The sequence below is a fragment of the Balaenoptera acutorostrata genome, chromosome 2 (assembly GCF_949987535.1).
Source record: "Balaenoptera acutorostrata chromosome 2, mBalAcu1.1, whole genome shotgun sequence".
NCBI lineage: Eukaryota > Metazoa > Chordata > Mammalia > Artiodactyla > Balaenopteridae > Balaenoptera > Balaenoptera acutorostrata.
This window is the reverse complement of record NC_080065.1, coordinates 62,708,096-62,728,970: the sequence shown is the minus strand read 5'-3', so window position 1 is coordinate 62,728,970 and position 20,875 is coordinate 62,708,096. Positions and strand designations below refer to the sequence as shown.

The following is a 20,875-nucleotide window of genomic DNA, read 5'->3' as shown; positions in this document are numbered from 1 at the left end:
CTCTGTTATCATTGTGCTCTTTATACTTAAGAGGCTACCGCTTCTCTAGGGGGATCCGTACGTATTTGAAAGGCTAAATAGATGAGATTTTAATATTTATAAGTGTGAAATTGTCATGCCAAATTTTATTATAGCAAATAATGTATGTTTACCTACAATCATAAATAAAATTGTTGCCATTGTAACTTATTATGATACTGTAAACCATAATTCTATTGATTAAATTGTTCTCCTGGTTATAGTGTCTTGCTTCTCATGTGGTTTGCTTTAAAATATTAATATTGAAAGTAGATGTGTGGATGCTGGCAACATAGCACGCGCATTTGGTTTTATTATGGGTTTCAGAATTTCAAGTTCTGGAAAATGCTCCATTGCTCTAATGCTAACATTTAATCTTCTATTTTCTCTCTTCCCCTAATTAAAATGGGAAGAAACAATAGGGAGACTATGCCACAAAATAGGTAATTTTTGACACCATGAGGAAGTTAATTTCTTTCTCAGTTACTTTGCTGTGCTTCTTGCTGGAGAGTGTTATTAGGAAAATGAATAAGCTTTTCAAAAGGCAGGTGCTATGAAAAAAATAAGCCAACCTATTTCCTTTATTTTATACCACTGTTTTTTGGAGTATAGATGGGCTGATGAACAGACCGTGCAAAATGAAAATATGTGTTTATCTCCTACATGAATAAGCCAAACTATAAAATTTAGCTGTGAATTTAAGGGAGTTTTCTTTTCAAATCAGTTCTTAGGCATTTCTGATCCTTTATTAAATTCATAACTTTGAACTATATGACTTAATTTATCATGATTTTAGGTATTCTCAGAAAATCAAGATACAGAAAGTACAGGTACATACATGCAAGGGATTTAGTCTGAAGGTTACTATTGTACTTTGACCAATAGTAACCTTTGTATCAGCTTTCCAAGTATACTGCTTGGAAAGTGCTACTGACCCCCTCTAGTGGCCAAAAGATTACACTCCCCACCCCCAAAATAAGGAGGAATGTTATAACAAAGGTGTGGTCTCATTACTGTAATATTTAAAGGAACCCAGCCTTGTTCTATACGGGACATGTTCAATAAGTGTTTCATTGAACCAAAATGTCATTGTATGTTCATGCAAAACATGTTGAGGAATACTGCTTACAAACACACAAATTTGGGAAAGAAGGGTTTTTTTGCAAAGCAATTTGTGTGAGGGATCTTAAAGTGTATATGTTGAAAGGAAATATTCCTATAGTAACTGTATTTGAATTCCACATTATTAATTTTAGTTGGAAATTGGTGTTTTCAAAAATACTGTATTGGTGATTAGAGGTTGTAAGTAAGCTCTACTTTTTTCTTGTGGAAGAATGGGATTAAGAAAAAGCCAGCATGCCTTTAAAGTATTATCCCTAAAATGAGATTTTGAAGGCATGTCAAGATTTTTAGGAACATTTAACAGTATATATCAGTTGTGACCATAAAGTAATTTCTTCCCATTTCCATCCTTGGAAATTTCCCTCACCCCCACCTTCGAAAAGCAGACCTTGTTAAATTGAGGATGAGTATTCTTGCCTTTAAAGTGGACATCTTGGAAAGCCAAATAGATGTCAACAACTTTGCTACTTTTCAGAATAGTTTTATAACTTACCTTTTAGAATCATTTTAGCCCCTGTGACGAAGTGTTTTTCAAATATTGATATCTTTGATGATAGATTAGATATTTGAGAGAAATCCAGTACTAAATCAGAGCCATGTCATGTGACTAAGAAAGGCAGTCAAGCTTAATTATACAGTTTATAGCTATTCCTTTAAAGTAGTTAGACAGTTTTAAAAGTTTTATTCTGCAACTCCCCAAAATTAGATAGCTCCATTTTGTGGCTGTATCATAAAATTACTCTAAATATTGTGGTAGTACCATTAGGAATCTTTTATGCAATGATAGCATCATTGGCACAATCACAGACATTTCCAGAATGACCAGTTTTTAAACAGTGAGAATTCATTTGTATGTGCATGTGTGTATTTGTTGAACCCTTAAATTATTTATTTTAAAAGTTATCCCAGTGCAGTTACTGACGTAGAGTGACAAATGAATCCCCATTATTTAAATTGAATAAAATGGAATTGGTCTTCATGAGTATACTTTATTTTCTTTTTCCTTGGAATGATGTATATAATTTATAATGCAGTTTATTTAAGTGAAACTTTATTAAAGGTAGAAATACAATTACTCTAAACTCTTAGCCTCAACATTCATTTACTATTCATTACTTAAAATGTACAGCAACAGTATTGCTATAGTAGAGTTTTTTGTTCTATCATGTCTTTGTTGTAAGGAGATATTACTGTTTTGAAATAGTGGAACCTGAAAAAACAGGCAAGGATGTAAGAAGTATGTTTCATAGTGAGAAAACATTTAGTAAAGCTTTGTAGTGTTTATATTTTGTTTCAAGATTTTAAAGTTTTGACTTACTCTGTTTAGGACTTATTGATATAAAGCAAGTAAATGGAGAGGGTAGATTCATTTGGATTTGGATTTGAAATTGTTTGGTTTTAAATATTTTTCAAATAAATATCCAAAATTTGTTTTTAAATAAAATTTTGATTGTAAATTATGGGGTAGTTTTGTATTTAAATGGACGGTTCAGATTAATTCCTGTTGAGAAGTGAATGACACGTAGGTGTCTAAGTGATTTCTGAAGTGCGTACCTTATATTTTTGGTCCATCACAGATAGATTTTTCTTATTTTTAATTCCAGTCTTCTATATTTAAATCTAACGAAAAACTTTACCAAACCAATACAACAATTAAAATGTAGAAACACTGTACTTAGAAAGTTAGCATTATTGTCAAACGAGAAAGAGAAACTAGAGCCATTTTAGTTAAGGAACCTAGCTCAGTACCTTTGTTCCAGGACATTATTTGATAAGAAGTCTTATTTTTTTTATGAATTACATGATTTCTGTAATTAGAATTTTCTTTTTGTGGGATTCTGTGATACTGAAACAAGCTTACCTTTTTTTCTTTAGCTAATTTATTGAGGTACAATTTATTGTACCTTTGATTCCATCTAGTCATGAGTTTGTATGTAATTTGTTAGTAAATTCAGAGTTAAGAACATATTGCAGTACCTTTTATAGGTAGAGTGTTTTATGAACAGGCGTTATTAAAGTAAGACAATTTTACTTTGAATCTTTAGCGACTGGTATGTGCTGGAAGCTTGAATTTTAAGAAGCTGCACTAGGTGTGATGCCAAAAATGATTAGATATTATTTTACCTCTTAAGTTTAGTGTCTAGGATTAAAATTATGCACAGTACTTGTAAAAGAATAACAGTAGGAAGAAATCAGAGATCCCAAAATACTTGAGCAGGTTTTAGGTACTTGGAAGTTGTTTTTTTCAAATGTTTAATTCTTTTGTCCATGTTTTTAGTACTGCATTTTCCTAAGGAGGATGGGATGCAAAATTGATACTTTAAAAGAGTGCCAACTCCATCAAAATTAGATCACAGTTCTGAGTCTAACTAAACCCCAAAAAGAGTTCAGTTATCTTCTGTGATGTGATTACAGAATAGACTGGCAAAATTGGGGATTTTCTTTGTGCCATGAACTGTCAAGGTGGCTACAAAAATGGAAGAAATACAGTCTTCTTACAGAAGGTACAAGTCCACTAGTAGATACAAAATGTAAACTATTAAAATTGAGTGGCAAATGCCATAATCATGATATGTTAAGAATGGTTGAGAATACAGAGACAGACTATCTGGAATAATGGGAAAGGCTTCATTGAGACTGATATTTGAGCTGTGTCAGGATAAATAATTCATCTATAAAGAAGTTTTCCTTTTTTTTCTTTTTTTTTTGGTCCTTGTTCTACCAAAATTTTTTATTGTGGTAAAATACGCATGACGATCTGTCATTTCAGCTATTTTTAATTGTACAATTCTGTGACATTAAGTATATTCGCATTGTTGTTCAACCATCGCCACCATCACCATCCATCTCCAGAACTTTTTCATCTTCTCCAACTCCAGCTCTGTACCTAGTAAATTCTAACTCTTCATTCTCCCCTCTTCCTAGCCCCCTGATAACCACTGTTCCACTTTCTGTCTCTATGAATTTACCTACGCTAGGTAGTTTTCCTATTATTAAACTCTTTTAGCCAACTAGCCCAGCATGTAGTTGGTATTCAGTAAATTTCTAAATTAAGTGGCAATTAGGAATTGAAAGCATTGCTTATGCCAGTGGATTGCCTATATTTCTTGAGTGAACTCAAACTGCTAATTATTGTTACAGTAACCTTACTTAACAAAAATTTTTTTTGCAATAACCTTATTAATTTATAGGGAAACTTTTGTTTTCTCTTAAGTATTTTTCCAGTTTTATTGAGATATAATTGATATATCACATTGTATTAGTTTAAGGTTTACAACATAATGATTGGATATATGTACATATTGTTAAAGGATAACCACAGTAAGTTTAGTTAACATCCATCACCTCACAGAGTTAAAAAGTTTTTTTCTTGTGATGATTAAGTATTTTTTATTTAATTTTTTTCATGTAGTTTACTTTCCTTTTTAGACTGAGTCTGGATATGGATCTGAATCCAGCTTGCGTCGACATGGCTCAATGGTGTCACTGGTGTCTGGAGCAAGTGGCTATTCTGCAACATCCACCTCTTCATTCAAGGTTTGTGGTTATGAATGCTTTAGTACTGAATGTTGTGAACAGAACTTATTTGATAGAATAAGTTTTTTGAAAGAATTTTCTTACAATGTAATTTATTTGAAGTTGTTACAGAATAGTTTTTTAAGAGGTAAATTCATGACTCATAAAAATAAAATGAACACACGTCAGAGATTTTGTTTCATTCCTTAATGCAATAAGATGTTAAAGAAAAAATATAGTTCAAAGAAGAATGTGAAGAATGCTGAAATGAATTTGCTAATGTATGCAAAACTAATCAATAGTCACACATTAGTAACCAGTGTACCTCCACTGGACAAAGTTCATTTGCTTTTCTATGGACAAGAATCATTTACATTACTCTCAGTTTTCTATGACTGAAAGAGTTGTAAAATAGCTCAAATGCAATGAAATCAAAGACTTCTATATGATCAGACACCCTCTCCGTGGATGATACTTACTATTCTTTTCAAAGGACATCCAGTAATATTTTTGCCCATTTTAAAGTCTTTCACAATTTATCATCACAGTGTTTAATTTGAAAATATTAAATGTTGTAGTAGCAAGTTGTCAGGCTTATTGCTCTCATTTCCTTCAGGCTTATCACTATCAAGCCATTAATTACTCAGTTTCAAGTCCGTCCCTGGAAATAATACATTGAACTTGACAACTCTCCCTACTCCATGCCCTCAATAGTAAGATACAGACCTTAAAAGGTGATGAAATACGATGGGACTAAATATAAATAAATTCTAGTTTTGTTAACTTGGATTACATCCCCCCATATTGTGTTTTGCAGAAGGGCCACAGTTTACGTGAGAAATTGGCTGAAATGGAAACCTTTAGAGATATCCTATGCAGACAAGTCGATACTCTACAGAAGTACTTTGATGCCTGTGCTGATGCTGTCTCCAAGGATGAACTTCAAAGGGATAAAGGTTAATTAGGCTATTACCACTATTTTTACTTGGAGAATGAATGGATTTAAAACCTCTTGATCTTAAGGGTAATGTCTTTAAGTGATGAAGGTAATTATAGTCACTTTCGCTGTACACCTCTAATGTAACAGATTTCAGTGTCCACATAACTTGTATACTTTAATAACATCCTAATTAATCTGATCACCCATACCAGATATCACTGAAGATTTTAAAATGGTTTTTGAACTCTTTATTCCATTAAAAAATATAATATCATCTTGATAATATGGGGCATTTCACATGATCATGTCTAACACATGTACCCTATGACGAGTCTTAGAGACAAACATATGTTTATGTTAAATCCTCCAGATCTGGAGTCAGTTGATCTTTTTGTCCCTCGCTCTTCCTCTTCCTCTCCCTCTTTACCTCTCTTTCTCTCCTTCCCTCTGTCACCCTCCCTTCCTCTGGCGTTTTTCTCATAGAAGAAGTCAATAATGGAATTACATATGCATGTAAAAGTAATTTTAGTGAGTTTTTTTTTAAGAGAGATTATCTTTAGTTAACTTATAATGTGAATTTTGAAGTTACTTTTCATTTGTTACTGCTAAATATTACTGGTGGTGTCAATATCTGTTCTTCAGTTTTTCTCTTAATTTGTTATAATGGGCAAAAATGAACTACTCATAACAGTATTACTAAATCATGCTAAGTTCCTACCCAGTATAACTAGGTTGCCTAACATGGTTTCTTTTCTTGGTCTTATTAAATGTCTTTGATCTGAGTTCATGTTCTTTTTGTTGACTTGCTGGCAAGATGGTGGAGTAGAAGGATGTGAGCTCACCCCTTCTTACATATTCTTTTTGTCTTCTCTGTTCTTTGTTCCCTTTTTCTGCCTTCTTTTTTTTTTTAATTAATTAATTAATTTATTTATTTTTGGCTGTGTTGAGTCTTTCGTTTCTGTGCGAGGGCTTTCTCTAATTGCGGCGAGTGGGGGCCACTCTTCATCGTGGTGCGCGGGCCTCTCACTATCGCGGCCTCTCTTGTTGCACCACGCAGGCTCAGTAGTTGTGGCTCACGGGCCCAGTTGCTCCACGGCTTCCCAGACCGGGGCCCGAACCCGTGTCCCCTGCATTGGCAGGCAGATTCTCAACCACTGCGCCACCAGGGAAGCCCTCTCTGCCTTCTTTTGGATTGAGTATTTTTTATAATTCCATTTTCTATCTCCTTTGTTGGCTTTTTAGTTATACTCTTTGTTATTATAATGGCTACTTTAGGGTTTACAGTATGCACATTTAAGTTATTACAGTCTCCCTTCAAGTAATATACCCACCTCCTGTATTGTATAAGAACCTTAGAATAATGTATTTCCATTTCTCCCTACTACTGTGGCAAGGCAGTTTCGCATTCTCTAGCCAATTCCCTGTGAATTGTTCCAGGTGTATGTTGCAGGAACAGGTGCTTTTCCCTGCCCCACATAGGCTTTGGGTACTCTTCCCTGGAATCCTCTCAGATGGTTCTTTCTATGACCTCTATAGTTCCTCAACTTGTATGTGCTATCAGTACTCTGCTGAATACTCAGGGGGACCTTCTGCCCATCTCCAGAGTTCTCTCCCTGTACAGTTCTCTCCTCCCAAGTACTCTGCCTTGTGAACTCTAGTGTCCTTTGTCTCTCTGGATTCTCAGCTCCATTTCTTCACCTCAGAGAGTCTACCAGGCTCCTCCTGGGTTTCTCGTTACTCTACAGCTTGGAAACTCTCCCATGGCAGTAAGCTGGAGCATTCACAGGACTCACATCATTTGTTCCCCAGCCCTTAGGGATCATTGTCCTTTGTTGCCTGATATCCAGTATCTTGAAAACCATTGTTTCATATATTTTGTCTGATCGTTTAGTTTCATGCTAGAGGATAAATTTTCTCCCTGTTATTCCATCTTTGCCTGAAGCAGAAACCCATATTCCTCTTAAAGCACTTAATTTTACCTAAAGTATCCTTGAAGTTCTTTATATTTGATACACTCTTAAGTTTTTGGTTCTTTAACATTTAATGTTTATTTCTCTAAAAATAAAGAGAGTTGAACTTCTATTTCTCATTAATTAAAAAAGTATGTATACTTTTTTTTTTGTCAAATTAGACATTACACATCAGCTTTCATTTACTTGCAGACAGCCCTTTAAACTAAAACAGGATGTATACAGATTTAGATTCCTTGTTTATTTTTAAATGATTCACGTCAATAATATATAGCATTTTAAAGACAAAAGTGATAGTGGAAGGAGTGGAAGTTGGGATGTAATAATAACCATGTTGTGTAGAAGATTAGAAAAATATTTTTAAACATGTTTGATTATATAGCAACAGTCATAGACTAATGTATTAGTTGTTAGGGATGCCATCGCCAAAGTACTCTATAGACTGTGTGGCTTAAATAACGGAAGTGTATTTCCTCACAGTTCTGGAGGCTAAAAATGTGAGATCAAGGTTTTGGCAAGTTTGGTTTCTTCTGAGGGCCATGAGGGAAGGATCTGTTCTAAGCCTCTCTCCTTGGTTTGTAGATGATCATCTTCTCCCTGTGTCTTCACATCATCTTCCTTCTGTAAGTGTCTGTGTCCAAATTTCCTCCTCTTATAAGGACACTGGTCATATTGAAGTAGGGCCCATCCTCATGACCTCATTTTAATTTGGTTACCTCTGTAAAGACCCTGTCTCCAAGTACAGTCACATTTTGGAGTACAGGAAGGTTAGGACTTCAACATATGAATTTGGTTGTGGCACAATTCAGCATATAACAACTGATTTCCCTATAAATGTCTATTTTAAGAAATGATGTTTTTAAGAGTACATGCTGGGTAAAGGTGAAATAAGAACATGGACCATAGTTTCCTACTTCGACTATAGATTGGAATTGCTGACCTAAGGATCTCTATAGATGTACTTTCACTAAATTATCAAGACTAAATTATCTGTGACTTAAAAATTTTTAGAATCACTGTTCTTCATTAAGTGTGTCATTGAAATGATAATAGCAAGCTCTTATTTTAGGTATTCAATGTTTTCATTTAAAAAGTTTTATCGTAATTGCTAGTAAGGAGACTTAACCACACACATACTCACACACCTCACACTCCAGTAAGATTTAGTTAACCATTTAGGTCCAGATACTCTAGGATTACAGAAGTAGAAGACATTATCTCTGACCTAAACATATATTTTAAAACAAGACATATATACCATGTTAAACGTAAAGGTTCTAATCTTGCTCTTCTATTCATTATTAGTTTGATGACTTGAAGTAGATTACTTAACATTTCTGCACATCTCTTTCCTCTGTAACATGGATGTTGTATCCAGCACATATGATTGTGAGATTTAAATGAGAATATGTATATTAGCCCTGTGCTTAATAGCAAAAAATCAATAATAGTTGCTATTATTAATGTGGTTGATTTGGATTATTGCAGGGATAATGAAAGCAGGAATGTACAAGATCCAGAGATGGAATTTAGCATAATAGATTTGAGGGCTGGTAAGGGAGATCAGTCTGATTGGGATGGGAGATTTGTATTAGGACAGTGGTTTTAATTCATGTCAGACATCCCTTAAAGGTGCCTCAATGATGGACAAGGAGTGCTTGGTTGGGAAGGAAAGGGGGAGGGCCACTCTTTTAGCCAGAGCAGCTCTTGTTTTCCATCAGTTTTATATTTTGAGTATTTACTAGAAAAAGAAGTTTGAAAATCCCTGTTTGGTAGTACTAGGCTATTAGATGGTTAGAGATATGAAAGTGAATCTTTAGGAACCCAAGGTGGATACTGAGGAGACAAGTGAAATGCAGACATTTCAGTATTTAAGAGCAGTTAATCAGATTAGTAATGAGTCAAGGTCAGGATGTTGTCTGATGATTTAAAATCAGTAATGATTTAAAATCAGAGCAGCACTGTAGTAGTTAATTTCTTAGAATTGACCATACTTGCAAATTATTGATGAAAAGACAGAGATCCACAGAATCTGGGAATTTGATTAATCTTGGAACTAAGACGTTTGCAGAGGCTTCAATATGGATACTGAAGTCTGTAGGAATGATGGATGTGGAAAAGAAAAATGTCAGTTGGACGCTGATAGCAGTTAGCTGGTTATAAAATAGTAGGTGTTAGTAGATAATAGCAGCTTATGATTTGAAAAAGTTGTTATAGATGAGTGCAAAATTTTCAGGTGATGAAAAAATGAAATAGCCCAGTAATTAGAAAATTGTAGTACAGAATAAAGGTATTTTCCATAGTAATTACTACCATTTAGTCAGGGGAGGGAGTAAGGAATAGTAGTGGGCTTTGCATCCATTGGAGAGAGAGTTAAAAATAGATGAAATGTTCCTCATAGAGCCAAATTACTCCTGACGTAAAGAGAGATAGGCAAGGAGTAAGACATTAGTTTAAAGTGAAGATTTATCCTGTAGAAAGGGAGTTCCTCAAAAGATAATAAACTAAAGAAGCCATTCAAAAACAGAGAATAAGGTTGGGGGCTGAGGTTTAGAAATTTGCACTAAGAAGTGGAATACATAGTGCAGAGGATTAAGTATGTTAGGCAGTAGGAAAAGGGATAGTACGTAGAAGAAAGAGGTATGTGGAAGAACACAGGGGATTCTGTATTTTCTGGAATTGGGTAGGTTAAAATGGATGTCCAGGCACAGACACAGTGGGATAAATTAAAATCGATATCACATCTATAAGTCATTATATTTTCCCTGCATATCCTAGAGGCAAGGTAAAGTATCTTCTGCATGTACCATTACCATCCTCTTCAGTCTTTGTAGGCCTCTGGTAGAATTATGAAATCTCCGCAAGGTCAGGAGGAAGAGATAGAAAGACTTAAAGGACAGAATAAATCGTATCTCAGTACCATCCCTTGCACAAATGAGAATGGGTACAGTTTTTATAATAATGTATTTAAAGACATTCCACAGCATATTTATTGGGCATACATTGATAAGCACTGAAAATACAAAGATGAATAAGACCATGTACTCAGAGAATCCAGAGTATTTACTCCGTTGAACATAAGAATAAACTGGTTAATTTCTATGTGCTTTCATCCTGATATCCTTAAATATATTTTACTTAGTGGTAGAAGATGATGAAGATGACTTTCCTACAACACGTTCTGATGGAGACTTCTTGCATAATACCAATGGCAATAAAGAAAAGGGTAAGTAGTAAAATTTTCCCCCTCAGTTGGGTAAAATACACTTTCTAAAGTTACATAATAACTAACTATGTAACAAGAATAATTAATGGAATAGTTAAGAAAATTTTTTTAAGCTGGAAAGCGAAATTTTTCTTCTAAGAAAAAACATGTAGGTAAAATACACATTCTGACATTAAATAATCTGACAGCTCATCTGACAAAGACTTATTCTAAATTTTAGACATTGGCCTCTTATTTCAGCAGTATTTGGTAAAATCAGTTTCTAGTACTGAAAAGGTATTTCTTAGGGAGGAAACATTGTAATGGAACTTGAATGTTTCTTTAGAGTGTATTTCTCTCTGTTAATGTTCTTTTCTCTCTCCACTTGATAAACTGGTGTTGCAAAGTATATAATCAGTGTTATTAAAGGAAAATTATTGAAATCACTGATTTCACAGCACAATTATTTATAGACTCAGGAGCAAGGTGGTTTATTACATGTATCAGTTTACTGCATATATCAGTTAATTGTTGCTCTGTTTATAAGGGCTCACTCATTAGATGGAATTCTTAATTGTTCATTGGGAACCTGTGTTTTGCAACAACATGGATGAACCTGGAGGGCATTATGCTAAGAGAAATAAACCAAAGACAAATACTGCATGGTATCACTTATGTGTGGAATCTATGTATGGGGCAGGGGTGGGCAGGGAGGTTGCGACAGAAACCTGTGATTCATGGTCAGTGCTTTCTTTTAACATATGCTAAGAAAAAGCTGGCATGGATTCCTAAAACTTTTTAAGTTGCAAATAAGCCTTTGTGAAAAAAAAAGAGTTAATCTAATTATGCTTATTTTTGCTGAAGTTATGAAAGAATATGAAGTAAAATCTGTGGCCGTGGCATATTTTCAAATAATTTTTTTAACAATTATATGCATGGAAATTTCACAAATCATATGGGAATATTGTAATATTGATACTAAATCTAATGCTTCTCTTCCCCACCTTTTCCTTCTTTCCTCTTCCTGTTTCTTATTTTCCTAATGGTTCTCTTCTTCTTTATAACCTACTCTGCTCTCAATCTTGCAGAATACTAGCTTCTTATTACAAAGTTTTCCTTATGACTTGGGGCTAAAATGTTGAACCTTGTTGAGTCATCCGGATTGATATGTCTTTATGGAATTAGAGGATTACTTTGGGAAGGTTCTTTCTGTTACATTTTAATTTTACAGTGAATAATCTGCTTTAATAGAAAAAAGATTTCGTTTGGATATGGGAAAAATTATTGAAAGAAGTTGTAAAATTCTCAGGTCCAATCTTCCATCATCTCACATACACTCAGCTGCCCCATCTGTATTCCCCAAAAGAGAATGGAAGCTTATTTTCTGTAGAAATTGAACTGCAGAGTTTTAGATTCAGGAGTACCAGATACATCAAAAGATAGATTGTATTGGCCTATCAGTAAAGTAATTAAGTAGAAATGTACATGCTGACTATTCAAATCCAACAGCCTCACCATTCTGCTTCTCTCTAAGAACTCTGGTAGCCGGGGACTAAATGAAAGTCTATACACGGAAAGATGTAATCTCCAGCTTCTTTCTCTTACCCTGTTTCCATAGTATATTTTCTGATACAAAACTGGACATAAATTTTCTGATACCAAATTAAAAGTTAACTCTGGAGGCACTGAAAGGCCATAGAGAAAAGACTGAGAGCTTTTGCAGGGTCCATCATGAAAAAGCTGTCTCACTACCAGATCACCCTTTGATGAAGTCCAGTAGTTAAAGCCCTGCTAGTGTATGTAGAGCTTCCAGTACCTAACTCTTAAATGTGATCTGGCTAGATCTCCAGACATTTGAGGGAAGCCTCCAACATCTCTTTTTCGAAGAGACTGAAACCAAGCAATAGAAGACTGGGTTATTAAAGTCATTTAGAGAAATATCCTGTAAGATATCTGAATAATTTTTAAAATCACGAGTGATGTTTTAAGTATACTTGGGGAATTCACTGTTTAAAATAATTCCTTTCTTCAGAATCATGGACAGAGAATAGACTGGTGGTTGCCAAGGGCGAGGTGGGGTGGGAGAGGGATGGATTGGGAGTTTGGGATTAGCAGATGCAAACTGGTATGTATAGAATGGATAAACAGCAAGGTCCTACTGCATAGCACAGGGAACCATATTCAATATCCTGTGATAAACCATAATGGAAAAGAATATGAAAAAGAATGTGTATATATGTATAACTGAATCACTTTGCTGTACAGCAGTAATTAACACAACATTGTAAATCAACTATATTTCAATTAAAGAAAAGAATTCCTTTCTTAATGTTGATGGAAATTAACTCTTGAAAATCATCATAGGTGGAAAGTATCTTTTTATGGTTAACCTCTAGAAATAAGTTAGTCAGAAGCATTGAATATAAGCCGGTAAAGTAAACAGAGCATATAGTCTTTAAATCTGGAACTACTTGATTGTAGTCTGGGATTAGGGTATTTCAGTCATCTCTCAAAAACAGGGTCTTAGTCCTAGATTGATCAGCTATTGGAAGAGGGAAAAATAATACTCTGTTCTTGGGAGTGGTCATTATAATGTTCTCACCATTAGGGCCATTATTAAAGATTAGGTCTAGATCAAATATTGTGATGTAACTATACTAAAGTTTTTTAAAATTTAGAACTAGTTTACCAACCTACTAGTAAATATGCCAAGAATAGGAATGGGGGGTATGGGGCGAAGACTAAAACAGGAGTAAAACTTCCAGATATTCTAAGATGAGAAGAAAGGCAATTAAAGTAATTTGAAGATTAGAGCAGAGGAGAAATTTTTGAATTAGAAAACACCTTCCTTAGTTAAAGACTTTTAAGAGTTCTAGATCACAGTGAAAGGAATGTTTCCTCAATCTTTTGTGAACAAACTTCTTATCTACCTCTAATATAAGTTTTCTTCTGTTAAACTCTATACCATCTTTTTAAAATTATATTTCTAGAGACAAAAGGAGAGATTTTATGACAATAAAATACGTATTTGCATGTAACAACAGAGCCCCAAAATACATGAAGCAAAAACTGACCAAAGAGACAAGTCAATAGTAATAGTTTGAGACTTCAATAACCAACTTTCAATAATGAATAGAACAAGTAGGATAAAGATCAACAAGACAATAAAATATTTGAATAGTCTAAATAAACAGACCTAGTCGACATTCACAGAACACTCCACCTAACAATAGAAAAATATATATTCTTCTCAATTGTTCATGGAATATTCTTTAGTATAGACCTTACGCTCGGCCACAAAACAGGCTTTAATTAGTTTAAAAGGATTGAAATCAAAGTATGTCCTCCAACCACAGTGGAATGAAATTGGAAATTAATAACAGAAATTAGGGAAATTCAGAAATATTTAAAAATTAACACACTCATAAATAACCAGTGGATCAAAGACAAAAATCACAAAGGGCATTAGAAAATACTGTGAGGTGAATGAAAGCAGAAACACAAGATGCCACAACTTACGGTCTGCCACAGTACTTAGAGGGAAATTTGTAGGTGAAACACATTTATTATAAAGAAGAAAGAGAATTGAAAAACAATACAGAGAATCAATGAAACTTTAAGTTGATTCTTTGAAAAACAAAGTTGACAAACTGTTAACTAAACTGATAAAGAAAAAAGGGGAGAAGACTCAACTTATTAAAATCAGGAATGAAAGGGAGGACATTACATTTTATACCTTACAGGAATAAAAAAGATTATAGGGGGATGCTATGAACAGCTGTACACCAACAAATTAGATAACTTAGATGAAATGGACAAAAGTCCTAGAAAGACACCAACTATTGAAACTATGTCGAGAAGACCTACAAAATCCAAATAGACCAATAGTAAGTAAAGCGATACAATTAGTAAAAAAACTTCCCACAAAGAAAAGCCCAGGCTCCAGTGACTTCACTGGTAAATTTTACCAAACATTTAAAGAAAAATTAATACCAGTTCTTCACAAATTCTTCCAAAAAGTAGAATAAGGGGAACACTTCCTCACTAATCATTCTCTGAGGCCAGTTTTGCCTTGATACCAGTATCTCTTAGTGAAACCCACAATTAATATCACTTTTAATGGTGGAAGACTGAATGCTTTCCCCCTAAGATCAGGAACAAGATAACCTTGTTCCTAACTAATGTTCAACCTTGCCACTTCCGTTCAACAATGTATTAGAGATTCTACCTGGACAGCTGAGCAGGAAAAATAAATAAAAAGCATCCAGATTCAAAAGGGAGAATTAAAACTTTATCTGTTTGAAGATGCCATCATCTTACATAGAGAAAATCATAAGGAATCCACTAGAAACCTATTAGGACTAATAAATTAAGACTGCAGGATATAAGATCAGTATACGAAAAATCAATTGTATTGGATTGGCCAAAAGATTCATTCAGTTTTTTCTGTAAGATGACTCTAGTAGCACTTAGTTGTCTTTAACGTCATTCAAAACAATTTTGTTAGATTGTATGTGACAGCTGGCATATCAGCGTGCATTTAAAAAAAGATCTATCAAAATTGGTGAAATTTTGTGTAGTCATTTTAATATTAAAGATGGAAGAAAAACAACATTTTCAGCATTTTATGCTGTATTTCAAGAAAGGTAAAAATGCAACTGAAACGCAAAAAATGATTTGTGCAGTGTATGGAGAAGGTGCTGTGACTGATCAAACACGTCAGAAGTGGTTTGTGAAGTTTCGTGCTAGAGATTTCTTGCTGGACAATGCTCCATGGTAGGGTAGACCAGTTGAAGTTGATAGCGATCAAACTGAGACATTAATTGAGAACAGTCAACGTTATACCACATGGGAAATAGCCGACATACTCAAAATATCCAAATCAAGTGCTGAAAATCATTTGCACCAGCTTGGTTATGTGAATCGCTTTGATGTTTGGGTTCCACATAAGTTAAGAAAAAAAAAGACTTCTTGACCATATTTCCACATGTGATTCTCTACTTAAACGTAATGAAAATAGTCCGTTTTTAAAACAAATTGTGATGGTGATGAAAAGTGGATACTGTACAATCATGTGGAACAGAAGAGATCGTGGGGCAAGCGAAATGAACCACCACCAACCACACCAAAGACCGGTCTTCATCCAAAGAATGTGATGTTGTGTATATGGTGGGATTGGAAGGGAGTCCTCTATTATGAGCTCCTTTTGGACAATGAAAAGATTAATTCCAACAAGTACTGCTCCCAATTAGACCAACTGAAAGCAGCACTCGATGAAAAGCATCCGGAATTAGTCAACAGAAAACGCATACTCTTCCATCAGGATAACCCAAGACCGCACATTTCTTTGATGACCAGGCAACAACTGTTACGGCTTGGGTGAGAAGTTCTGATTCATCCGCCATATTCACCAGACATTGCACCTTCGGATTTCCATTTATTTTGGTCTTTACAAAATTCTCTTAATGGAAAAAATTTCAATTCCCTGGAAGCTATAAAAGGCACCTGGAACAGTTCTTTGCTCGAAAAGATAAAAAGTTTTGGGAAGATGGACTTATGAAGTTGCTTGAAAAATGGCAGAAGCTGGTGGAACAAAAGGGTGCATATGTTGTTCAGTAAAGTTCGTGGTGAAAATGAAAAATGTGTCTTTTATTTTTACTTAAAAACTGAAGGCACTTTTTGGCCAACCCAATATTTTTTATACACTAGCAATGAAGAATATGAAGATAAAGTTAAGGAAACAGTTTTGTTTATAGCAGCATCGAAAAGGATTAAATACCTAGGAATAAATTTAACAAAAGAAGCACAAACCTTATATTATGAAGACCACAAAACATTATTGAAAAAATTAAAGAAGACCTAAATAGATGGAAAGATTTGCCCTGTTCATGGATCAGATGACTTAATATTGTTAAAAATTCAGTATTCCCCAAATTGACCTGTAGATTCAATCCAGTCTTTACCAAAATCCTAGGTAGGATTTTTGCACAAGAGGACAAGCTAATCCTAAAGTTCATATGGAAATACAGGTGACCCAAAGTAGCTACAACAGTCTTGAAAAAGAACAAAGTAGGAGGACTCACACTTCCAATGTCATAACTTACTACAAAAGCAACAGTAAAGTATAGTTCTGGCATAAGGAAAGATATATAGAACAGTGGAATAGAATTGAGAGTCTAGAAATAAACCCTCACATTTATAGTAAAATAAATGTGACTTTTCACAGGAGTGCCAAGACAACTCAGTGAGGAAAAAAGTCTTTTCAAAAATGGTGTTAGGCAGCTGGATATCCATATTTAAGGAATGAAGTTGAACCCCTACTTCACACAAACACAAAAATTAACTCAAAGTGGATCAAAAACCTAATTAAAAGAGCTAACACCATAAAACCTTAGAAGAAATATAGGAGTTAATCTTAATGACCTTGAGCAAGGCAAAGCTTTCTTGATCTTTAGCAAAATTTTAAACTTTTGTGCTTTAAGGAAACTATCAAAAAGTGAAAAGATAACCCACAAAATGGGAGAAAACATTTGCCAGTCATTTATCTGGTAAGGGATTTGTATTTAAAATACATAAAGAACTCTTACAAATCTATAATAGACAAATATCTCAGTTCAAAAATGGGCAAAGCATCTCAATAGACATTTTTCCAAACAAGATATACAAATGGCCAGTGAGCACCTGAAAAGGTCCTCAACTCATTAGCCGTCAGGAAAATGCAAATCAAAACCACAGTGAGACACCACTTCACACCTATTAGGCTGGCTGTAATTCGAGAGAAATACCATAACAAGTGTTGGTTGAGGATGTGGAGAAATTGGAACCCTCATACACTGCTGGTGGGAATGTAAAATGGTGTAGCTGCTTTGGAAAACAGTCTGGCAGTTCCTCAACATATTATATATACATGGTGTCACCATTTGACCTAGCAGTTCTACTCCTAGGTATACATTCAGGAGAAATGAAAACATAACATCCATATAAAAACGTGTACATGGATGTTCATTGCAGTATTATTCATAACAGTCAAAAAGTGGAAATAACCCAAACATCCATCCACTAATGAATGGTTAAACAAAATGGAACATTTTTTAGCCATATGCAGGAATAACATACTTGACATGTGCTGTAACATGGATGAACCTTGAAAATATTATGCTAAGTGAAAGAAGCCAGTCACAGAAGACCACTCATTGTTACTTTATATGAAATATTCAGAGGCAAATCATAGAGCAGAAAGTGTATTAGTGGTTTCCTAGGACTGGGCAGTAGGGTTGGAGGAAATGGGAAGTGACTACTAATGTATGTGGGATTTGAGGGGATGGTTCATAAAAATGTCCTAAAGTTGATTGTGGTGATGCTTGTACAACTCTGTGAATATACTGAGAATCATTTAATTGTATGTGTTAAATGAGTGAATTTTATGCTGTGAAAATTATATCTCAATAAAGCTGGTATTTATAAAAAGACTAGGGAATTCCCTGGCAGTCCAGTGGTTAGGACTCTGTGCTTTCACTGCCGAGGGCCTGGGCTCAATCCCTGGTCGGGGAACTAAGATCCCATAAGCTGTGTGGCGCAGCTAAATAAATAAATAAATGATAAATAAATAAAACGTACACTTTAAATTTTTAAAAAAGTGTAAATAAATTCACTGACAGTACTGTTCAATTTTTTGGCCCCTACTTTTTCTTGGGGGGGGGGGGCCGCACCATGCAGCTTGTAGGATCTTAGTTCATGACGAGGCATTGAACCTGGGCCCTCAGCAATGAAAGCACAGAGTCCTAACCACTGGACTGCCAGGGAATTCCCTGGCCTCTACTTTAGATTAAATCAATCTAAAGTCAGAAATTTCCTACCCCTAAACCCTTATTTCTTATGATTAATTGTATTAATTACATGTCAAAGATGGCTACTTGCATGGATTTTTTTATATCTATTATATTTTCCAGTTGTTCCCATCCAACTATATATTTAACCATATTTTCTAACCAATTTTTAAACTTCTATCTATTCCTGTTTTGTAAATAATATACAAGAGCATATTGTCATCTACTATATAAAATAATGACAGTAAATATTAACTAATCTGTCAAATCAAGGTATACTCTTGATGAAACTCATTGAGAGGCAATTTAGTGTTAATGGAACATGCATTACTCTATGAAACATGATTATCGTCTTGTCCTTTTCTCCCACGTAGTCTGTGTGCAGATGCTCATACATTAATTGTCTAAGTGAAGAAGTTGGACCAGCCACAGATCACTTTTCAACATCTTTTAGCTCACAGATTTTTCATGTGAGAATATTTTAAATTTAGTTTTTTAGCCAACTGTATCTTACTTTGTTAGAATAATCATATCTATAATAGACCAGTAGTCCCAAACCAGTTGATTGTTGACCCTAGTACGATTAATAACATGGTCATAGTCTTAAGCCATGTTTCTTCTTTATCATAGTAGACAGGTGAGGAGAGATTTAAACAAAGTTGCCATCCTGTATGTCCAGAAGGACACAGTCATTTGGAATATTTCAGGTGGGGAAATGAAAAAATCCTCACCACAGAAACTGGGGATTCCCCCTTAGGTTGCCTACTATTTAAATTAGTGTTTGGGAGTCTTAATGAAATGAAAGGATTAGAAATCTCTTGGCTTCTGTCAGTATTTGTTTTTATTTTTGACATGTTGATGTTAGCTTCTGGGTTCTGTGATTTTCTGAATGTTAGCACCTTTAAAAGAATTTTGAACTCTATAACGTCAGTTCAACTAAAAGAACTATAGATTTGAATGATAATTTTAAGAGCTTAAGTACTTAAAAATCTAGGTTTATAGATTATTTTATAATTTCTTTCATCTCTGCCCTTCATAAGCATGGTTACATTCACATACTTGCAACTTCCTTTTGCTACAGTGTATCATTTTCCCAGAAGAAACTAAGGCATGCCACCTTGTCTCTTGAAGATCTTCCTTCCCTTGTGGTCAGCTGGGACATTTAGATGAGTATGCTCATCTAAAATTATTGAGTACTTTGGGGTTTTGCTTAAGTTTTTCCATCAAGATTAATGTAGTTCTACAAGATAAGGTATGAGAGACTTAAAGCAAAAATCAAAGTAACCAGTACTTAGAGGAGCCCAGTGGATGACAAATTAAGATGAGGTTTTGTCTTCATGACCTTCATTTCCTAACAGATGTAATATGAGAGAAATTTATTTCAGAGACCTTACTATGTTTGAGACACTTACTTTCAACTGTTTGAAAGTTTAAAAATCTGTTACATAACCCTTGTATCATTCTGAAAAGGATTTGAGGGTGACAGCTTCTGAAAGTAGTTAAGTGCAGCCGAAGAGGTACATTTCTAAAAGTTTTTTCAAAGACGTTTTATGTTGGTCTTTCATCTTGTACTGACTCTATATAAATTAGCAAACAGCATGGAGGACCCATTATTACAATGGCACACATTGTCATATATAGGACACAGGTGACTTTTAGTTTCTAAGTTGATTATTAAAAAAAATCGTAGTTTGTAATAAAACATCAATCTTGGTAAGAATTGTAGAAAATATAGAAGTTACAGTGATAGGAAGGATTTTCAGAAAATACAAGAAAAAGAAAATAGGTTTTAAAACAGCTTTACTGAGATATAATTAACATGCCGTAAACTACGTATATTTAAAGTGTACAGTTTGGTAAGTTTTGATATTATCTTGAAGCTGTCACCACAATCAAGACCATTATTATGTCCATCACCCTCAAAAGTTTCTTCCATCCCTTTTGTCTTCCCTTCCTCCCTCCATTCTCAAACAACCACTGATTTTTCTGTCACTATAGATTAGTTTGCATTTTCTAGAATTTAATGTAAATGAACTCAGTTTTTTTGCCTGATCTCTTTCTTAGTTTGAGATTTCTCATTGTTGTACGTATCAGTATTTAATTTCTTTTCATTGCTGAGTAGTGTTCCCTTGTATAGATAACAACCACAATTTCTTCAGTCCATTCGTCTATTGGTGGACATTTGGGTTGTTTACAGTTTGGGGCTATTATAAATAATGTTGCTGTGAACATTCACATACAAGTTTTTTTTATGTACATATACCTTATTTCTTTGGGC

At 34.4% G+C, this 20,875-nt stretch overlaps 1 protein-coding gene across 2 annotated transcripts in view; it reads left to right on the top strand.

The window, feature by feature from the left end:
* The window catches only part of CERT1 (ceramide transporter 1), a 128,479-nt gene that overhangs the window by 51,418 nt on the left and 56,186 nt on the right, over positions 1-20,875 (top strand). For both annotated transcript variants that reach the window (XM_007175902.3, XM_007175901.3), the window contains 3 exons: positions 4,570-4,677; positions 5,474-5,612; positions 10,709-10,792. In XM_007175902.3, the coding sequence (XP_007175964.2) occupies positions 4,570-4,677; positions 5,474-5,612; positions 10,709-10,792 (331 nt within the window). The remainder of the gene's footprint in view (positions 1-4,569; positions 4,678-5,473; positions 5,613-10,708; positions 10,793-20,875) is intronic.